Below are 17567 nucleotides of genomic sequence, written 5' to 3'. Positions count from 1 at the left end.
ACCAAGGCCTTTCTGTGAGGACCAGAAGCCTCTCTAGAGGAAACCTTCCCCAGGAAGCCTTTGCCCTCCCACCCACGGTGACTTCTGCCACCTACAGACTCCAGGAATTCCCTGGCCGAGCACCTGTCACAGCCAGGTGCTGGACAAGCAGCAGGGGACCTGTGCAAGCTGAGGAAGCAATTTGGTTTTATATTTGGGAAACAAAGCAAAGAGAGACCCCACTATATTCCTGATACAAAAATCAGGAAGTTAAGCTTTTTAATCAGTCGTGGCTGGTGATGAAGATGTGGACTCTCCCTGAGGGGCCTCTCTGCCCAGGGGATGGGCCAGAATCTCCGGGAGTTGGTGAAACAATTCGTGGTTATCAAAAGGGAAATATGGGTTCTTAAAGACTGAAAAGCACTGATCTAGGAAAAAAATTATGGTCACACATGGTGGCTCATGTTTGTAATCCCAGCGCTTTGGGAGACTGAGATGGGAGGTAAGGCTTGAGCCCAGGAGTTCGAGACCAGCCTGGGCAACATAGTGAGATTGCATCTCTACTCAAAAAAAAAAAAAAAAAAAGAAAGAAAGAAAGAAAAAAATTACCTTTGTAGAGCTCTTTTCTTATATGATCTTTTCATAGTCTTGCCTTCTTTCCATAAGTGGCAAGGGACTGAGACACATCTGGCATGCACCACGCACAGCGTAGTCCAGGCCCTAGAGAGGCACATGTTACATTATCAAAAGGCAAAGGCTGCTGTGTTCTGGCAGGTCTAGATGCAGATCCTGGCTCTGTCCTTACTAGCTGTGATCCTGGGAAAGTCACTTCCATCCTGAGATCTTTCTCATTTCATAAAACGAGAATGTCACCTGTCACACAGGACAGTGAAGACACAATGAAAAATGCTCTGAACAGTGCCTAGGATATAGCAGGTGGTCCACAAATGCTGCTGTCCACTCTTCCAGCAACTGCATCTGCCTCAGGAGACAACATATGGAGTCTGGAGGAGAATGTGACACTCTCAAAGCTCTCTGTTTTCTAACTGGTGAAGCCTCAAACTCACAGCTCAGGAAGTTCTCATCAGGCTGGGCCCAGCCCAGAGGCCTGCTGCACCCATTCACCCACCCACCCACCACCACTACCAACCCCCTCTCCAAAGGTCCCAGCCAAAAGTCAGCAGCGCCCCGGAAGGGGGCAGGGGACACCTCCACAGACATTGGTCATTCAGGTTTTATTTATGACAACTTCTTAGAACACACACATCCAATCTAGGAACAGAAATGTACAACATGAGGCTTAAATAAGTTTCATACACTATGTACAGCCATCGGCAGAGGTACAAAACATATATACACCTTGTGCTAGTCACATCGCGGAGGACAGCAGGAGTCTAATGAAGCCTGCAGCCTGGGCAGGGCATGATTGCTAGAAAAGAGCTGGTGGGCAGGGCAGGGCCCTGATTCATCTCAGGGGTCTTCTCTGACCCTCGGCTCTTTGTGAAGTAGTTTCTACTTCCTACTTCCCTGCAAGGCCCTCAGGACATGGTTCACGGGACTGAACTGGGGTGTGATGGGGGCTTCAAGATCATGAGTGCTGGGGATGGGGCAGGGGACAGAACAAAGATATCAAAGAAGACACAGAACTTTCCCTGCAAAATCTGTCCTTGCACACAAGACGGCAGGGAAGGATCTGGGAGTCAAGAGAGGAGGGCCAGGCCCAGGAAGGCCTGTGGGGCATTGGCCACTGACCAGGAGGCTATGCCAAGCGAGGAGAGCAGCGAGCAGTTGCCTGTTTGGGATGGCAAAGGGACACATACCACAGGTCCGGGACACACAGTGGGAAGTCACTGCTCCTGCAGGGCAGGTTCTGCCCACACAAACACGATGGTGAACAGACCAGGCACAGGCAACAACCAGGGGATATGCCTGCTCCCAGCCCAGACCACATCGGGGGATGCCCCTCAGAGCTGAGAGTTAGCAGGGCAAAGAAGTGTTATGTTCCCTAACTTCACTGCAGCCGCCTGCTGGTGTCTCCCTCCACCACATCAGGCACATGAGAAAGTCCCCGTGACCTCGTGTTTTCCCCATGTGGTTTTGTGCTTTAAACTGCCCTCTGCCCAGGCCACACAGCCCCAGACAGGCAGCAGGGCTGGACAGCTGAGGATGAAAAGATTCCTAGGCTGAATCCAGGGCGAGGCCATTCCCAGATCCACCGCTGTCCCTTCCCAAGGGGCTGAAGGTGGCACTCTGACCACCTCAAAGGCTTGGGTGTGCCAGCCTCCGCCTGTTAGTCTTTCCTCCTTCCTTGGAAATCTCGCAAGGCAGCTCCAGGCGCTGCCTTTGAGAGTTCCGGCTGCCTCAGAGGAGTCCGTCACTCACATGAAAGCAAATACTGAACTGACTGACAGTGAGGACGGGGCCCCGGCACAGGACTATGCTGAAGAGGCCCAAGGGCAGTGGGGATGGAAGACTCCTTCTATCCAGGGAACCCACTCATAAGCTTCGAAAGCACAAAGTGGGGCTTGACCCAGGAGACAGGGAATCAGAGCAAGCTCTTCAGGCTCACTAGGGCTAGGACTCAGCCTGAACTCAGGCGTTTAGAGATTTGGGGTGCGGGGTTTAGAGAGCGCTTTACTCCTGGTCCCATGGTATACAGATGTGGCTGGGCCTGACAAGGCTCAGATCTTAAGATGGGCACAGAAGGGTGAGAAGTTAGCTGGCGAGTCCCAGAATTAGCACGAGCCATGGGCCAAGGCCTGGTCTGAGCAAGGGCAGCCCCCTGTCCCAGACACAGGCATCCCCAATCTCACTTTGGACAGAGGCAACCTGGGAGGAACTTCCCGGGCCCGGGTCTATCCAGTCTGCCTGCGAGACCCTGCCATTGTGCTCAAATCACAACCATTTTGTGCTTCCAACACTTAGGGTGCTTGTGCAGTGATTGGAGCTGGGGGCCTGCCCCCTAACGATGGACCCTGGACATCCCTGAAAGAGTGGGCAGAGACTCCAACTCTCATGGAGCACAACTTGGGGTGTCTCAGGGATGCTGGGCTCAGGGCTCCCGAAGGACTTCAAGTTTAGAGAGTCAATGACACTTGCCAGGACAGCAGAGCTGGCCCCGCCGTGAGGTAGCTGACCCATCCGAAACAGCGGAAAATGGGCAATGATGATGAGCACCTCTCGCGGGGCCGTAAGATCACACTTCGTGTGAGAACACGCCTTGCAGCTACAGTGCAGTCACCCCAGGTGGGGCATCCCCCGCCCAGCTGTGGGAGCTCAGGGGACAGAGTCTTATGTGTTTCTATCGCTTGTAAACAGTCATGCGGACGGATTCTTTCTTACAGGTTGCAAGGTCAAAACCTTCTGTTCAGGTGGGGAGGGATGGAGAGGAGTGGGAAGAGATTTGTGGCCACATCTCAGAGCTAAGGGGTTACTCAGCACCCCCAGGGTGGCCAGAGGAAGAAGGATTTCCAGTCATTGCAGACAGACTGTTCAGGTCCTGGGAGACCAGCATCTGAGGCAGTCTCCTTCCTGCCATCAGCAGGCCCAGACTTCAATACCACTTCCAGCAGGGCCAGCACCAGCAGGACAGCCTTCTTAGCCTCTGTGGCAGCTCCGAGGAGGGCACGGGGAAGGGACCAGGCCTCACTTAACCTCCACTGAGGCCTGCCTCCCCACAACACTGGGCGCCACATGGAGAGGGCTCCAAGTGCCCTGGCCCAAGATGGAGAGGAGCCAAGGGCAGAAACACAGAACCACCTCCGGTAAGTCCAAGTCACTGCGTCCTCTGAAGGGAGGTGGGGCTGGCTCTTGGCTCCCAGACTGAAGCCGGGAAGCACAAGACCAGCGAAGCAAGGGAAAAACAGAGTGGGCAACTTTGGGTGGGGGTGGGGCGGGGGAGAGGGATGGAGCTCAGTACCTCCCAAGGCCCACTCCTGTAATTCCAGAGTTTCCCCAACAGGGGGCGCCAGAACACTGATTTAACACCCTCCCCGGAGCTCGGTGTCCTGAGCTCGGTGTCCCCAGCCCCGGGGCAGAGGAACTGCCGACGCCCTCCTCCTTGATAATTTCCTACAAGGGAGGGCCTGCGCTCCATGCCAGTTTTAAGGCTGAAAATGTGTCTCCTGAATAACCAGAGAGAGAGAAGCTGGAGAGACTCCCCGGCCCAGTGCGGGGCTGCAGGGCTGGGGAGGGGCGGGGGCCAGGGTGCCGGGCCGTCTTCCCCATCCGAGCCGCCTCCCAGCAGACACAGCCCCCACGCTGCTTCCTACGTGGCCCACGCAGGACTCTGGGGTGGAACCCCGGGGCCTGGGCTGTGGGGTGAGCGCCCCCGCCTTCCCAGGGGCGCTGGGCACCAGACCTCGCGAGTGAGAAGACACATGTGGTGCCACGGGCATGGCTGGTGTAAGGCTGCCCGGCACGGGTGCCAGGCCCCGGGACGGAGGAAGGCACTGAGCGTCAGGCGGCCTAGAGGCCAGGGGGTACGCTAGAAGGCTCCCTGGGGGCTGTGTCGGGGACAGGTCCAAGCTGCAGAGTGAAAGGAGCAGTTCCCTCCTCCGCAAAGCAAACAGAGGAGGCGGCCCTGGAGGGCCGGGGCAGCGGACTCCCTTTGGAATTTCTGGCCCCCAAGAGCTGAGGGAAAGAATATATGGGAAGAAACTTCAAGTCAGTTTCCAGGAGGCAACAGCAAAAAATAAAAATAACAAAATAAATAACTGAAGTATTTCTGACTGTCTCCCCAAAGGAATCTTTCTAGCAGCTCTATCTTGGCCCCATCTGAAAGGGACCCCAGGGAATTGTTGGGGCCAGCTGGGGCTATCTGCGGGTGGCCAGAGGGTTAAGGGTTAGCTGCAAGGCCCAGCCGCCCACACCTGGTTTCCTTAGCTACCTGAGGACTATCTTTTTGGGCTCAGAGGCAGGTGCAGTGGCTCTAGAGGCTGGGCTGGGAGGCGGGGGGAGGCCAGCTCCTCGGAAGGGTGGGATGGGGCCAGGCTGCTGCACCTCCCCACAGGGCCCCACCACTGGGCCAAAGGCCTGAGAAAGGGGCAGAGCCAGTTCAGCAGGAGACAATGTGGCCAGGGACACTGGGAGTGGAATAAGAAGGGATAATGCCCTTTGGCTTCACAGCTTGATTTCCTCCCCAGCCCCTCTCTCACCCAGAGGCTCCAGAGAGGCAGGAGAGGGACTGAGGGAACAGTGTCCTGTGGGAAGGCCAAGGGAGAGGGAGGAGGACAGGAGAGGGGGCCACGCCCTCTGTCCCCAGGGCAGCTGGCCCCATCGGCTGGGTCACAGCTTCCCTTCCATGCTGTCCAGGCTGCCGGGGTCGAGGGTCCGGGGGCATCCCTCTGACCTCACTCCTAGGGTGGGCCGCTGTGGGGTAACCGCCGGACACTCCAGAACTTCACCGTCAAGTCACTGGGGTGGAGGACAAAGTGGAGGGGCGTGGGTCAGCTCTTACAGTGAGCTCGGCTGGCTGCCCCCAAAAGTAGAGGATGAACTGGATTCCCCAAACTCCCCAAATGCGGTTGGGGCTGGGAGGCAAGCATCCCTTACGGGGAGGTGGACTGCAGGTGGTGGGGTGCTGGGCAGATGGAGAGGCCTGTGCACTCGGAGGCCCCCGGGGGAGCTTTGTCATGGGTTTTTTTTGGGGGGAAGTTTTGTTCTGTCCAGGCCTGAAGTCTCCCCCATCTGCTCCCTGGCACCCATCTCCTGGGGCCTGTCCCACTGTTCATGCTCGGGAGAGGATGATGGGAGCAGGAGGGACAGGCAGGGCACCTCTCTGGGCCAGGCAGGACAGGAAGGGAGAGGAAGAAGGAGGAGTAAAATAATCTCATACCGTTAAGAAGCAGCTCAGATCGAAGTGGGGAAAGAGAGGGAAAAGGAAAGAGGGGGAAAAGGAAAGAGGGGAAGAATGAGAGAGGAGACAGGGAGAGATGGGGAGGGTCAGGGCAGGGTGGTGGCGCGGCCCTTTATGGCCAGGACTCGGCGAGGAAGGCAGGGGGTGAGTCCAGGGACGTAATTCCACAACTTTACCCGGCAGTCACTGTGGGGGGAGAGAGGCGAGGACAGAGAGGAGAGGTGGGAGGAGATGGGAAGGGGAAGGGAGAGAAGGGACAAAGTCGGAACAAGAAAGAAAGCCGTCTGAGTAGCACCCCATGGGACAGAGGGCCTGGGGGCTCCCCAAGCAGGGGGCCAGAGCAGGAGGCGTGTGTAAGAGACATGGTCTGGGGACTGGCAGGGCTGCTCTGTGCTCTGAGAGATACCTGGACGGGGGAAGACAGCCAGGGAAGGGGAGGGTAGGAAGGGCTTGGAGACAAGCGGGCAAGGCCTGGCCCGGGGCCCAGTACCTTCCCCCTCCCCTGCCTAGCGCAGTGCCCAGCATATGGTGGGCACCCACTGAAGGCTGGCACAGGCTAGGTATGCAAAGGAGGCCACCATGGAATCTGCTCTGTGAACCGAGCCTGTGAGGACAACTGCAGGGCCCTGAGCCTCCCAGCCTCCCCTGCCCATACCAGGAGATGAGGGGAGCAGAGGCAGATCTCTCTGTCCAGCACCCACCTGGAGGCTGTGAAGATGTGCTTGGCATTGGTGCAGATGGCATTGATGGGGCTGTCGTGCCCCTTGATCTCACCGATGGGCGTGAAGTTGTCCACGTTCCAGACCTTGATGACGCCCGCACGGCAGGCGCTGAGCAGCATGGGGCGGCCTGGGATGAAGGCCAGGGCGCACACCCAGTCCTTGTGTGCATTGGGGATTTGCTGTGGGAGGATCAGGGCTGGTGAGGGCTGGGGGAGGTGGTGAGGGAGAGAACCTGCCCCAGGGCCCCTCTTGCTAGTAGTGGAGCTACTTCCAGGGTTCCCTGGCCTCTAGACCTGCCACACAGGCAGGTGACACTGGTTCCAGGAGCCATGCTAGGTGGCCTGTGCTGTGGGCTTTAGGAGACCAGAGATGGGTCCCTCTGCTCTTCTTCCCAGGTTCAAGCCTAAGATCCTGCCCTGGCAGAGAACCCTTCAGCCCTCACATGGGTCAGGCTAAAACACAAATGCTCCCAGGAAAGGAATTGGGTAACTGAGCTTCACATTCAAACACAAGAGCTGAGAGCAAAGGCTTTGCTGAGGGCAGGTTGCCTAAGGGGGAGGTGTGGCATCAGGAAAGGCCGTGGGTAGGGAAGGGAGGATAGAGACAGTGGAGGAAGAGGGAGAACAGGAGGGCTTGGGCAGCTGTGAAAACCATCCGGCCTGGGGCCCAGGGTCTCCAAGGCTCTGCGTGTGCTATGGGAACCACCCCACCCGAGTCTACCCTCTCCCCTTCCTCCTGACCCCACCTGGATGAGCTCCTGCTGGTCTAGGTCCCACTTCTTGATGCCATTATCTCGGGAGCCACTGAACAGGATGTCTCCCTGGATGGCGAGACACTCGATGCCGTCGTAGTGCGGGGGCTCAAAGTTGTGAGTGGGGCCAATGGTGCCCGTCACATACTCGCCCAGCTCGAACATCTGCGGGAGGAGGGGCCAGTAGGGAGAGGCCAAGTGGGAGGAGGGAAGGCAGGGCCTGCAGCACTGTGGACCCAGGGGCCTGAAGACACAGGAGTCTGGCTAGGGTGAGAGCCACTGCCCTCTGGGGAGAGGAGCTTCCCAGCAGGTGAAGGTTCCTGGAGGTGGGGCTGCTCCTTCCACGGGCCTGGGAACACTGACGGTTCAGGTCTTGACCCTTCCCGTGGACACTGGGGCAGGGGTGGGGGGAGACCAACTCAAGTAATGCAGGGGTGAATCAGCTCATCACGCCGAGACCCCACAGCTCAACGGGCAGCTGCTAAGGAGAAAGGCGGGTTTGGGGTGTGAGCCTCCCTCTAGAATTCTTTTGTTTTTTACTAAATGGTCACCATAATCCCACCACCCCTGAAAAATCCTGCTTCCTTCCAGTTTCTTTTTTGTTAGAGACTGAGTCTCACTCTGTTGCCCAGGCTGGAGTACAGTGGCTCAAACTCAGCTCACTGCAACCTCTGCCTCCCAGGTTCAAGCGATTCTCCTGCCTCAACCTCCCGAGTAGCTGGGACTACAGGCACCCGACACCATGCCTGGCTAATGTTTTGTATTTTTAGTACAGACAGGGTTTCACCATGTTGGCCAGGCTGGTCTCAAACTCCTGACCTCAAGTGATCCTCCTTTCAGTTTCTGACTGTGTATGGACAGTTTTCAATGGCATAATCAGAGAGCAAACAAATTAGTGTTGTTTGTCTACTTCATGTTTGGTTTGCTATTTATCATTTTAATAGCTGCAATGTATCCCATTTAGTGGATTTTCCATAATTTGATTGTTATTCTACCCTTCAACATTTAAGTTATGAATTTGTCACCAGTTACAAAATAATGCTGCAATCTATAACTTTCTGCACATAACTTCTTGCCTTCTTTGGGGTGATTTCTTCAGCAAACATCCCCAGAAGGCTTCTAATTTTTCGTGGGTACTCCCAAGGCAACAGAGGGCAAAGACTGGGGAGAGTGGAAGACCAGCCCTGACCCAGGCCTCAGAGCTGAGGCAGCCCCAGATACCTTAACGTAGTGGTCCTTGGAGCCAGTCACCACAAGGTCGTGCTGGCTGGCTGTCTGGGTGACCGTCAGGCACATCACAGGACCGATGTGGCCAGTCAGCTTGCCGACAGGCTGGAACCTGCAGTGGGAAGAGGCCCAGCCGGGGTAGGTGAATTAGAGGGGACCCTGGCTTGGGGTGGGGTGTCTGCCCCAGAACAAACAGGCCTGGTCAGGGTACTCACCCACCCCCGCTTGGTTAAGGCAAGATCAAGAATCTAGACAACAGCTGCCCTGCATCCCAGCACTCTCACTAGAGAGGGCACAGGCCCAGCAGCATGGGGGGAATAAAGGTGTTGCTGAGGTCCTACCCCCCCTGGGGTGGGTCCCCCTGAGCCAAGACCTGGGGACCTTGCCTGGGCATGCCAACGCCCCCTCTCTCCCCAGGTATCACGCTGACCTGCTAAGCTCCCAGATGCGGACGGCGTTGCCCGAGGCGGCGTACAGCATGGTGCCCGAAGGGCTGAGGGCGATCTGGTTGATCTGATGCTCACCCTGAGCACTGGTGATGGCACGGGTGGACGTGGCGGCACAGGCATCCCCTGAGATCACCTGGCCTGAGGATCTGCCCATAAGGGAGAAAGGCAAGGCCAGAGGTCAAAACAATCCATGTGCACAGTGCAGGGAACCCATAAAACTTCACTAAGACCAGCCCAAATAACCCACTTCTAGGAAGTCTTCCTTGACTGACAGAGAAGAGCAATAGCTTTTCCCATAAGTGAGACCCAGGGGAGAGCTCCACTCCAGTCCCCGGTGAGTCAACTCCCCATGTGGCCTGCCTACGTGCCTGGTCACTGGCTTGGAAAGATGGCAAGGCTCAGTCATGAGACTGGGTGTGAACCTGGATCTTCCGGAAATCAACCTCTCTGAGTCTCAGTTTCCTCATCTGTTAAAAGAAGTGATTATACCCATTCTGTTTACTTTTTTTTCTTTTTTTTTTTCCTGAGATGGAGTTTCGCTCTTGTTGCCCAGGCTGAAGCGCAATGGCGTGATCTTGGCTCACCGCAACCTCTGCCTCCTGGGTTCAAGCGATTCTCCTGCCTCACCCTCCTGAGTAGCTGGGACTGTAGGCATGCACCACCATGCCAGGTTAATTTTTATTTTTAGTAGAGACGGGTTTCTTCATATTGGTCAGGCTGGTCTTGAACTCCTAACCTCAGGTGATCCGCCTGCCTCAGCCTCTCAAAGTGCTAGGATTACAGGCATGAGCCACCACACCCAGCCTGTTTACATTTATTTATTTGTTTGTTTGAGATGGAGTTTCACTCTTGTTGCCCAGGCTGGAGTGCAATGGTGCAATGTCGGCTCACTGCAATCTCCGCCTCCCGGGTTCAAGCAATTCTCCTGCCTCAGCCTCCTGAGTAGGTGGGATTACAGGCATGTGCCACCATGCCTGGCTAATTCTGTATTTTTAGTAGAGATGGGGTTTCACCATGTCGCTTAGGCTTGTCTAGAACTCCCGACCTTAGGTGATCTGCCCGCCTCGGCCTCCCAAAGTGCTGGGATTATAGGCGTGAGCCACCACGCCCAGCCTTGTTTACTTTTTTTTTTTAAAGACTTCATTTTTTTTAAGGCTAGTTTTAGGTTCACAGCAAAACTAAGCACAAGATACAGGTATTTCTCACATGCCCCTGCCCCCACACAGGCACAGTCTCCCCTGTTATCAGCCAGAAAGCTGCCTGGGTTTTCATCATGAACCCATGTTGACATGTTGTATTGCCCAAGTCCACAGTTCACGTTCAGGTTCACTCTTGGTGTTGTACCTTCTAAGGGTTTGAACGAATGTATAATGGCATGCATCTACCATTATAGCATCATACAGAATAATTTCACTGCCCTAAAAACCCTCTGTTTATTTATTCATTATTATTATTTTTTGAGACAAGGTTTGCTCTATCGGCCAGATTGGAGTGCAATGGCACAAACATGGCTCACGGCAGCCTTGACCTCCTGGGCTCAAGCAACGTTCCACCTCAGCCTGCTGAGTAGCTGGGACTACAGGCACGCACCACCATGCTCAGCTAATTAAAATATTTTTTTTTTTTTAGAGACAGAGTTTCCCTTTGTTGCCCAGGCTGGTCTTGAACTCGTGGTCTCAAGTGATCCTCCTGCTTCAGCCTCCAAAATACCTGGGATTATAGGCATGAGCCACTGTGCCCAGCCTGTTTACTTTTTAAGGATCAAATTAATAGGTTGTATTACAGTGTTAATGTAAGGATGTAGTATGACTTCTGCTGAAAAAAACCACAATCTTTATTTTGCAAGGCTCTTGGTCTCAGTTCTGCCTCCCCTGCCCTATGCCTGTGTGTCTGAGACTGTCAGGGCAGGGCTCAGGGCCATGACTGGGTGGTCACCTACACAGGCAGTGTCCAGCATGGCTTTGGGGGCTCGCCCTGTTTCCTAGCTCCTCTTTCAGACTCATAGGATGATATCTAACACACCTCAAGGGTCAGGGTTTGGGGGACTGGGCCGTGGGTAGAGGCCAGGCAGGCCAAAAATTCCTCTAGTGGTGCTACCCCAGACACTGTCTCCCAAACCAAGAGATCTCACCTTGTATCCCAGGGTCAAGCAAGTTCATAGGCTGGTAATGGTCTTTGTGCCCATGTAGCTGGGCTGTGCTGTGCTGAGTGGGTCACTTGGGCTGGGAGCATTTGCACCCAACCCAGCCTGCTGTAGCCCACTACTGCGAGGCAGGTGAGGGGTACTCACGTGAGAGTCCGAATGCACTTGGCTGAGTCCCGGATGTCCCACACCTTGATGTAGGAGGTGGACACGGAGAACACAAGCCCCGAGTGGCTGCAGTACTTGATGGAGACCACATTGTTGGGGTGGCCCTTTAGAGCTGCGATCTCCTGTCCCGTAACCAAGTTCCACATCTTGCAGCTTCGGTCTGTGAGAGATGGGAGGAAGCCACAGGGAGGGGAGGGATGTCAGCCACTAGGGGGCGTAGCTCTGCCTCTGCAGGGGCTGCCCAGGGTAGGGGAAAGGGATCCAGAGAGCTCCAGAGGATGGAGCTCCAGTTCTGAGAGAGAGAAACACACACACACACGTGTGCTCACTGGCATGTGTGTGTGCTAGTAAAAACTCAGGGGAGAGAGAATTCCCTCAGAACTTCAGACCAGGGTTCCTCAAGCAAACTTTCCACTAACACCAGAGTTCTGTGAGCCACACTGCTAAGGTGTCCAGGGCTAAAATAAAATTCTTAAGCTTTTATGATGCCTGTTCCTCCAAACGCTAATTGCTGACAAAGTAAATGAACCAGTGCAAGCAAATGTTATGGGAAAACTTGGAATCAATCAATCACACCTAGATTGACAGCTATCCCCCTACTGCCGTGGAGAGCTATATTTATGCTTGTGTTTTAGTATGCGTATCTATTACAGACTAGTTCTGTTGGTAAAATGAATGAATGAATGAATGAGTAAATAAATAATTCTGTATTTACTTATTGAGATACGGTCTTGCCCTGTTGCCCAGGCTGGAGTGTAATTGCACAAACACAGCTCACTGCAGCCTTCACCTCCTGGACTCAAACGATCCTCCCACCTCAGCCTCCTGATTAGCTGGGACTACAGGCACATGTCATTGTGACTAATTTTTTATTTTTTGTAGAGACAGGGTCTCACTATGTTGCCCGCCCAGATAGTCTCAGACTCCTGGGCTCAAGCGATTCTCCCGCCTCATGCTTCCAAAGTGCTGCAATTATAGGTATGAGCCATTGTGCCCAGCCTGGTAAGATGTTTGACTTTGTTGCTGTAATTAGGTAAGCGTGACTTTGTAAAGTGCTGCTGCGATCATAGGGAGTGCCTAGATGTATGAGCTGGGGTGATGTCGGGCAGTGCAAGTACAGGTAGGGCACCTGAGAAGCTTCCTGAAGTTTCCCTGGGAGCTCTGGAAGGAAGTGCTAGATGGAGCCACCAGGTCAGGTATGAAGGCAGGCTTGGCCAAGGATGCATGGGATGGAGGCCTTGAGCCAAGGTAAGAAACAAGGGTAGTAAGTAAATAGACCACCATATCCTCAACTCCTGGAGTCTCTATGTTCTCATCTCCTTTATAGACCACTCTGACAGAGGAAGCACGGGTGAGTAGGAGACCCCAACCCTACCTGGCTAGTTGGGGTTCCACGTACCTTTGGACCCTGTGAATAGCAACTCATCCGTGGCATCCAGGCAGAGGATGGGCTTGGTGTGGCCTTCGGCCATGGAGACACACTGCAGTGGGGCTGTCCGTGCACCCTTGGCTCCTCCAACCGGGGAGATGATGCCCCTTCCCAGGAGAGAGGGAGAGAGGGCATGCTCATCAGCCAGTGAGACCGTGGCCAGGCTGATCAAGGCACGTGTGTGGGAAGGGGACAGGGCGGGGAGGGGATGAGGACCTCATAACAGAGACTTTAAGGACTTCAGCCAAATTCCACCAAGGTCTGAGAGCCAAGAATGGGCTACAGAGTGGAGATGGCCTGTCTTAATCAGCAATCTGTCAGTTGCCATCCTGAGCACTTCTGGGCAAGCAAACCCTGTGCTAGGCATAGCTAGAAGGTGCAGGAGGTGGGGGCTCTGTCCACAGAGAGTTCCCGTCTGACAACGTCTGACCCAGATCCTGAGACGTGAATGCACCTGGGTCCAGTTGGGCAGGGCACAGGCCCGGGGGCTGGAACTGGGCCCTACAGCTTCCACCAGAAGCTGCACGCTGCTTCAGTTAACCAAGTGTGAGGGAGGGGTGCTGAGAGGGAGGGGTGCTCAGGCCGCCACTCCCATGCACCCTGATCCCAGTAAACCCTTCTGCCAGTGACTGCCTCTGGGGCTGGCATCTTCCGAGCAGAGAGCCATGTGCACACATACACACCCCTTCCGGACCAATGGGGCCAAACCTGTGACTGGCATTTACAAAGGGCCAAATCCCTTAGGGGCCGGCTTGGCTTTGGGGTAGGAGGTTTGGGGCTCTCTGGAATGGGGCTGTATGAACCCGGAATGACACCTCCTCGCTCCCACGATGCTGGGGCAGCGAGAACGAGGCCGGCCCAAGTGAGTGTGAGGATTCTGACACACCCAGCTTCCTGAGGTTCTGAGGATGATTTATTTTCTCAGTGAGCGTCTTCTGGGATGAGACCCTGGCTGAGTTATGTCTGAAAATATATCCTAGCTTTGTTTCTTTTCCCAAGAGAACGCTGCTCCCGACAGTGACTCTGTGGCCAAGGGTCTACTGAAATGATCAAGGTTTTGCCTGTGGTGCTTCTGGCACAGCTCCCCCCAGACTCTGCCAGGCCCACCCTTGAGGATGGTGGTCGGATATGTCCAGCTGCCAGCCGGGTGCCACACATGCACAAATAGCCCCCAAGCTGCCCCAGCGCTCCGCTTCTGACAATGGTTTGGCTTCGCTGCATGGCCATAGAACTATATCAAAGGGATCACGCTCCCCCCGATGACAGCCTGGCCAGCTGGCTAACATCTTGTGGTGGCAAAGCCTCACGACCCGCAGTAAACCAGACGTCGACACCCAGGGCTGGAGGCTCAAGGAGCTGAGACAGCCTGCCAGGAGAGCCCAGGAAGCTCTCAGCCCATGAGGGGCCCTTGGCTGCCAAGGGCTTGGGCCCCCAGGTCCTGAGTCTTACTCCTCATTGTGGGGTGTGGTGCTGGGTTGGCAGGGAGAACCAGCCTCCAGCCATCCCACAGGCTAAGGGAAGGAGAGGTACCCGCACATGTATGTGCCAAGAGGTGTAGGCAAGCGGTGCTGCCCCCATGGTGCCCCTCCCAGAGCCAGCGTCTGAAGGGCTCACCCCCAGCACAAGCTGAGGGAATCAGAGGACCCAGAGCACACCACCGGCACCCCCAAAAGGAGCAGCCCTCAGCATTTCCCCTGCCTTCCAGTTGTGGAGAACTCAGCCCCAGCCCAGCATCCCCTAGGCCTCCATGCTGCACCCCTCCCTGCCCAGGTGAGGAGGGAGAAGAGAACAGGGCCTGCGTCAAGCAACTGTGCACCCTCCCCAAGCCCCCAGCTCTGGCCGGCGCAGTCCAAGGCCTTGTGGCCACCCTGAGAGGGAGGAACCATGAGGGCGGGAACAAGTCTGGAGAGGGGGCAGCAGGGAGGGTAGTGGAGGGGCCGCATGCGGAGGACACGGGTGTCAGGCAGGAGGGATGCAGCGAGAGAGAGAGAGAAGAGGGTGCCGAGAGTGAGAGTGGGGAACCAAACACGAGAGACATTCTGTGTGTACCTCAGGACCTCCGACAAAGAGGAATCGCTGTCATCAGACCTGGGGAGGGCAGAAAATTAGCTGGATTAGGGGGTGAGAGGAGACACACACAGAGGGACGCAGAGGCGGCAGCAGCGTGTGGGGTGGTCAGAGGGCAGGTTATTCTCTTCCAGGGGAGCAGAGACAGGCAGAGGAATGAGGGCCTCGGGAGAGCAGGGGAGGAGGTAGGTGGGCTGGTCTGGGAGCTGGGACTCTCCCCCAGGAGTGGGCCGCCAGGGTCTCTCGGCTTGTAGAGGGGGGAGCAAGGACGGGGCCACGGGGAGACATGGGAGCACCAGCCCCACCCGTGGGGAGATGTTTCCGGGGCTGTTTGCTGGTTCCAAGCTCTCTGGCTGCCCCATTACACAAGCTGGGGGCACCTGCCCCACCCCAGCAATGCTTGTACCTGCCCAAGGCTGAAGGAAGCCATGCCTGATCCTACCCCTCCCTGGGAGCTGGCTTCTTCCAGCAATTCCTCAGGGGCTCACTTATTTACAAAGCCTACTATCCCCAGGGGGCCCCCTGGGACAGTGCCTAGAAGCTGGCTCTGCACCATGCACAGGCTCCAAGACCGGGACCATTGGACAAGACCAAGGCCTCCAGAAGACCACCAGGCTGGGATGGGCAGAGACCTGCCCCAATCCTTCCAAAAAGGGGACCTGCTGATTGTGACAACATGGAGATGGGCTAGAAGTGATCCACGGCTCTCCGCATAGCATTCTGGGCCAAGATAGGTTTGGGGAAGGAGGTGTCTGGGGTGCCAGGTCTGCAGGGCTCTGACTCCTGGGTTCAGCATTCATCGAGTAGTATTTTGACCCAGGAAGGGGCATTTCTGTGGGGAAGTGGGTAGGGTGGACATCAGGTACTAGATACAAGGACAAGTATTTTCTAGCATGAGACTCCCCTGAAGGACACAGCAGTGTCGTCCCTGGGGCAGGGAAGCATTCAGGGAGCTAAGAGAGGAGCCCTCTTGAGGGCTGCAGAGAGCAAAACAGGACCAGGGTGGGCCCAGCAATGCTGGGGAGCCCAGAGCAGCACATGGAGGATAGGGTCCTTCCCGTTCCTGAGGCACAGCAGGCAGGGGCTGGAAGTCCCAGGCTCTGAGTGCAATTCTGCCACTTTCTAGGTGAACATCCCTGGCTCCCTCTCTGAGTTTCATTTCCTCTTATGTGAAACAGGGAAGACAGTTCTCGTGGTTGTTTTACTGCCTAATGAAATCACATATATGAAAGCAGGTTGTAAAGCACAGGGAGAAAGCCTTCTGAATGCAGGGGAGGCTGTCAACATAAACCACACCGTTAGTCATTACAGTCTTGCATCAGGAGCTGTGCATATAGGTGGACCTGAACCTGCCTAAGGAAGGCAATTTGGGGGTCTGGTCTCTTTCTGCTGGAGAATACACAGAGCGGAGTGGCTGAAGCTGAAGGAAGGGGCTTCAAGCAGACCCAAAGCAGCAGCAGAGGTGGATTAAAGGGCAGCTCTGGAGAGCCCTCGGGCACCTGCCCCATGCGACCAGCCCGCCTGACTGCCCGGCCCCAATTCCTGTGGCCTCCTTCTTGCCCTCTCCTGAGGGCCTGGCATGCTCAGGGGAGAAGAAGGGCCCACGGTCAGTACAGGAAGGAGAGAAATGCCAGGAGAGGGCATCAGGGCGTCAGCTCTTGGCGGGGCTGGAACTTCAGGCTGGGGTTGGCTTGGCCACCTGAGCCCTCCTCCAGCAAGGACCGTCCACAGGCTCCCCATTGCCACCTCGGTGCCCTCCCCGCCTTGCTCCTCAGCCCTGCTTACTTGTCCAGCGCTGATCCCTGGCTCTGATTACTGGTGAGACGAGAGAAGACATTTCGGTCATTGCGGGGCCGAGTGGGAGGGGATGATGGGGGTGTGAATCCCACATCTGTGGACCTGGTGAGTCGGGACAGAGGGCAGCCTGTTAGTGACCACCCCTGCCCACAGGCCCCCACTTGGTGCTGGGCTTCCACCTTCTGCCTTGGCTGTGAGGCCCGCAGGGCAGGGCCTGCTGTGCAGTATTCTCAGAGCTTAACACCCAATTAAACTCCTGGATGCTGTCTTTAAACATCAGTCCTCATCATTCGCAGATTCCATATTTGGGAATTCACCTATTTATTAAAATGTATTTGTGGTCAGGTGCGGTGGCTCATGCCTGTAATCCCAGTAAATTGAAAGGCCGAGGTGGGAGGATTGCTTGAACTTAGGAGTTTGAGACCACCCTGGGCAACATGGAGAGACTTCAACTCTACAAAAAGTAAAAAAATTAGACGGGCATGGTGGTGCCTGCCTGTAGTTCCAGCTACTTGAGAGGCTAAGGCAGGAGGATCGCCTGAGCCTGGGAGGTGGAGACTGCAGTGAACCCTGATTGTGCCACTGTACTCCAGCCTGGGTGATAGAGTAAGACCCTATCTCTAAAAAGAAAAAAATCCTCCTGCCTCCCACCAAGGCAGGTGGCAAGAGGCCATCTTGAGCCCCTGCTTTCCCACTATTTAGCTGTGTGCCACCAAACCTCTTAATTAAGTGCATGGACGAGAAAACCGTGAAAGTCGTCCTTCGATCTACAGAAGCTCTGTGGGCCTGGCCCACATGTGGGTGACCAGCTGGGTCCCTCCCTGCCATTCTGCATTGATCTCTTTTTCCTTTGAATTTCCTTCCTTCCTTCCTTCCTCCCTCCCCCCTTCTTCCTTCCTTCCTCCCTCCCTCCTTTCCTCCCCACCTTTCTTCCTTCCTTCCTCCCTCCCTCCTTCCCTCCCCCTTCTTCCTTCCTTC

At 55.6% G+C, this 17567-nt stretch overlaps 1 protein-coding gene across 4 annotated transcripts in view; it reads right to left on the bottom strand.

Moving 5' to 3' along the window:
- Window positions 1–1195: 1195 nt before the first annotated feature.
- The window catches only part of KIF21B (kinesin family member 21B), a 40766-nt gene continuing 24394 nt past the window's right edge, over window positions 1196–17567 (bottom strand). The window contains exons 26-34 of one of the 4 annotated variants that reach the window (XM_011990572.1): window positions 16578–16691; window positions 14775–14813; window positions 12696–12832; window positions 11276–11456; window positions 8967–9131; window positions 8531–8648; window positions 7304–7474; window positions 6538–6737; window positions 1196–6022 (exon numbers count right to left, since the gene is read on the bottom strand). In XM_011990572.1, the coding sequence (XP_011845962.1) occupies window positions 5923–6022; window positions 6538–6737; window positions 7304–7474; window positions 8531–8648; window positions 8967–9131; window positions 11276–11456; window positions 12696–12832; window positions 14775–14813; window positions 16578–16691 (1225 nt within the window). In that variant the 3' untranslated portion in view covers window positions 1196–5922. The remainder of the gene's footprint in view (window positions 6023–6537; window positions 6738–7303; window positions 7475–8530; window positions 8649–8966; window positions 9132–11275; window positions 11457–12695; window positions 12833–14774; window positions 14814–16577; window positions 16692–17567) is intronic. The other 3 variants (XM_011990574.1, XM_011990573.1, XM_011990575.1) reach the window with 3 other exon arrangements.

Source organism: Mandrillus leucophaeus, unplaced genomic scaffold (assembly GCF_000951045.1).
Source record: "Mandrillus leucophaeus isolate KB7577 unplaced genomic scaffold, Mleu.le_1.0 Scaffold38, whole genome shotgun sequence".
Classification (NCBI taxonomy): Eukaryota; Metazoa; Chordata; class Mammalia; order Primates; family Cercopithecidae; genus Mandrillus; species Mandrillus leucophaeus.
Note: the sequence above shows the minus strand (reverse complement) of the source record. Positions and strands in the feature narration are given on the sequence as shown.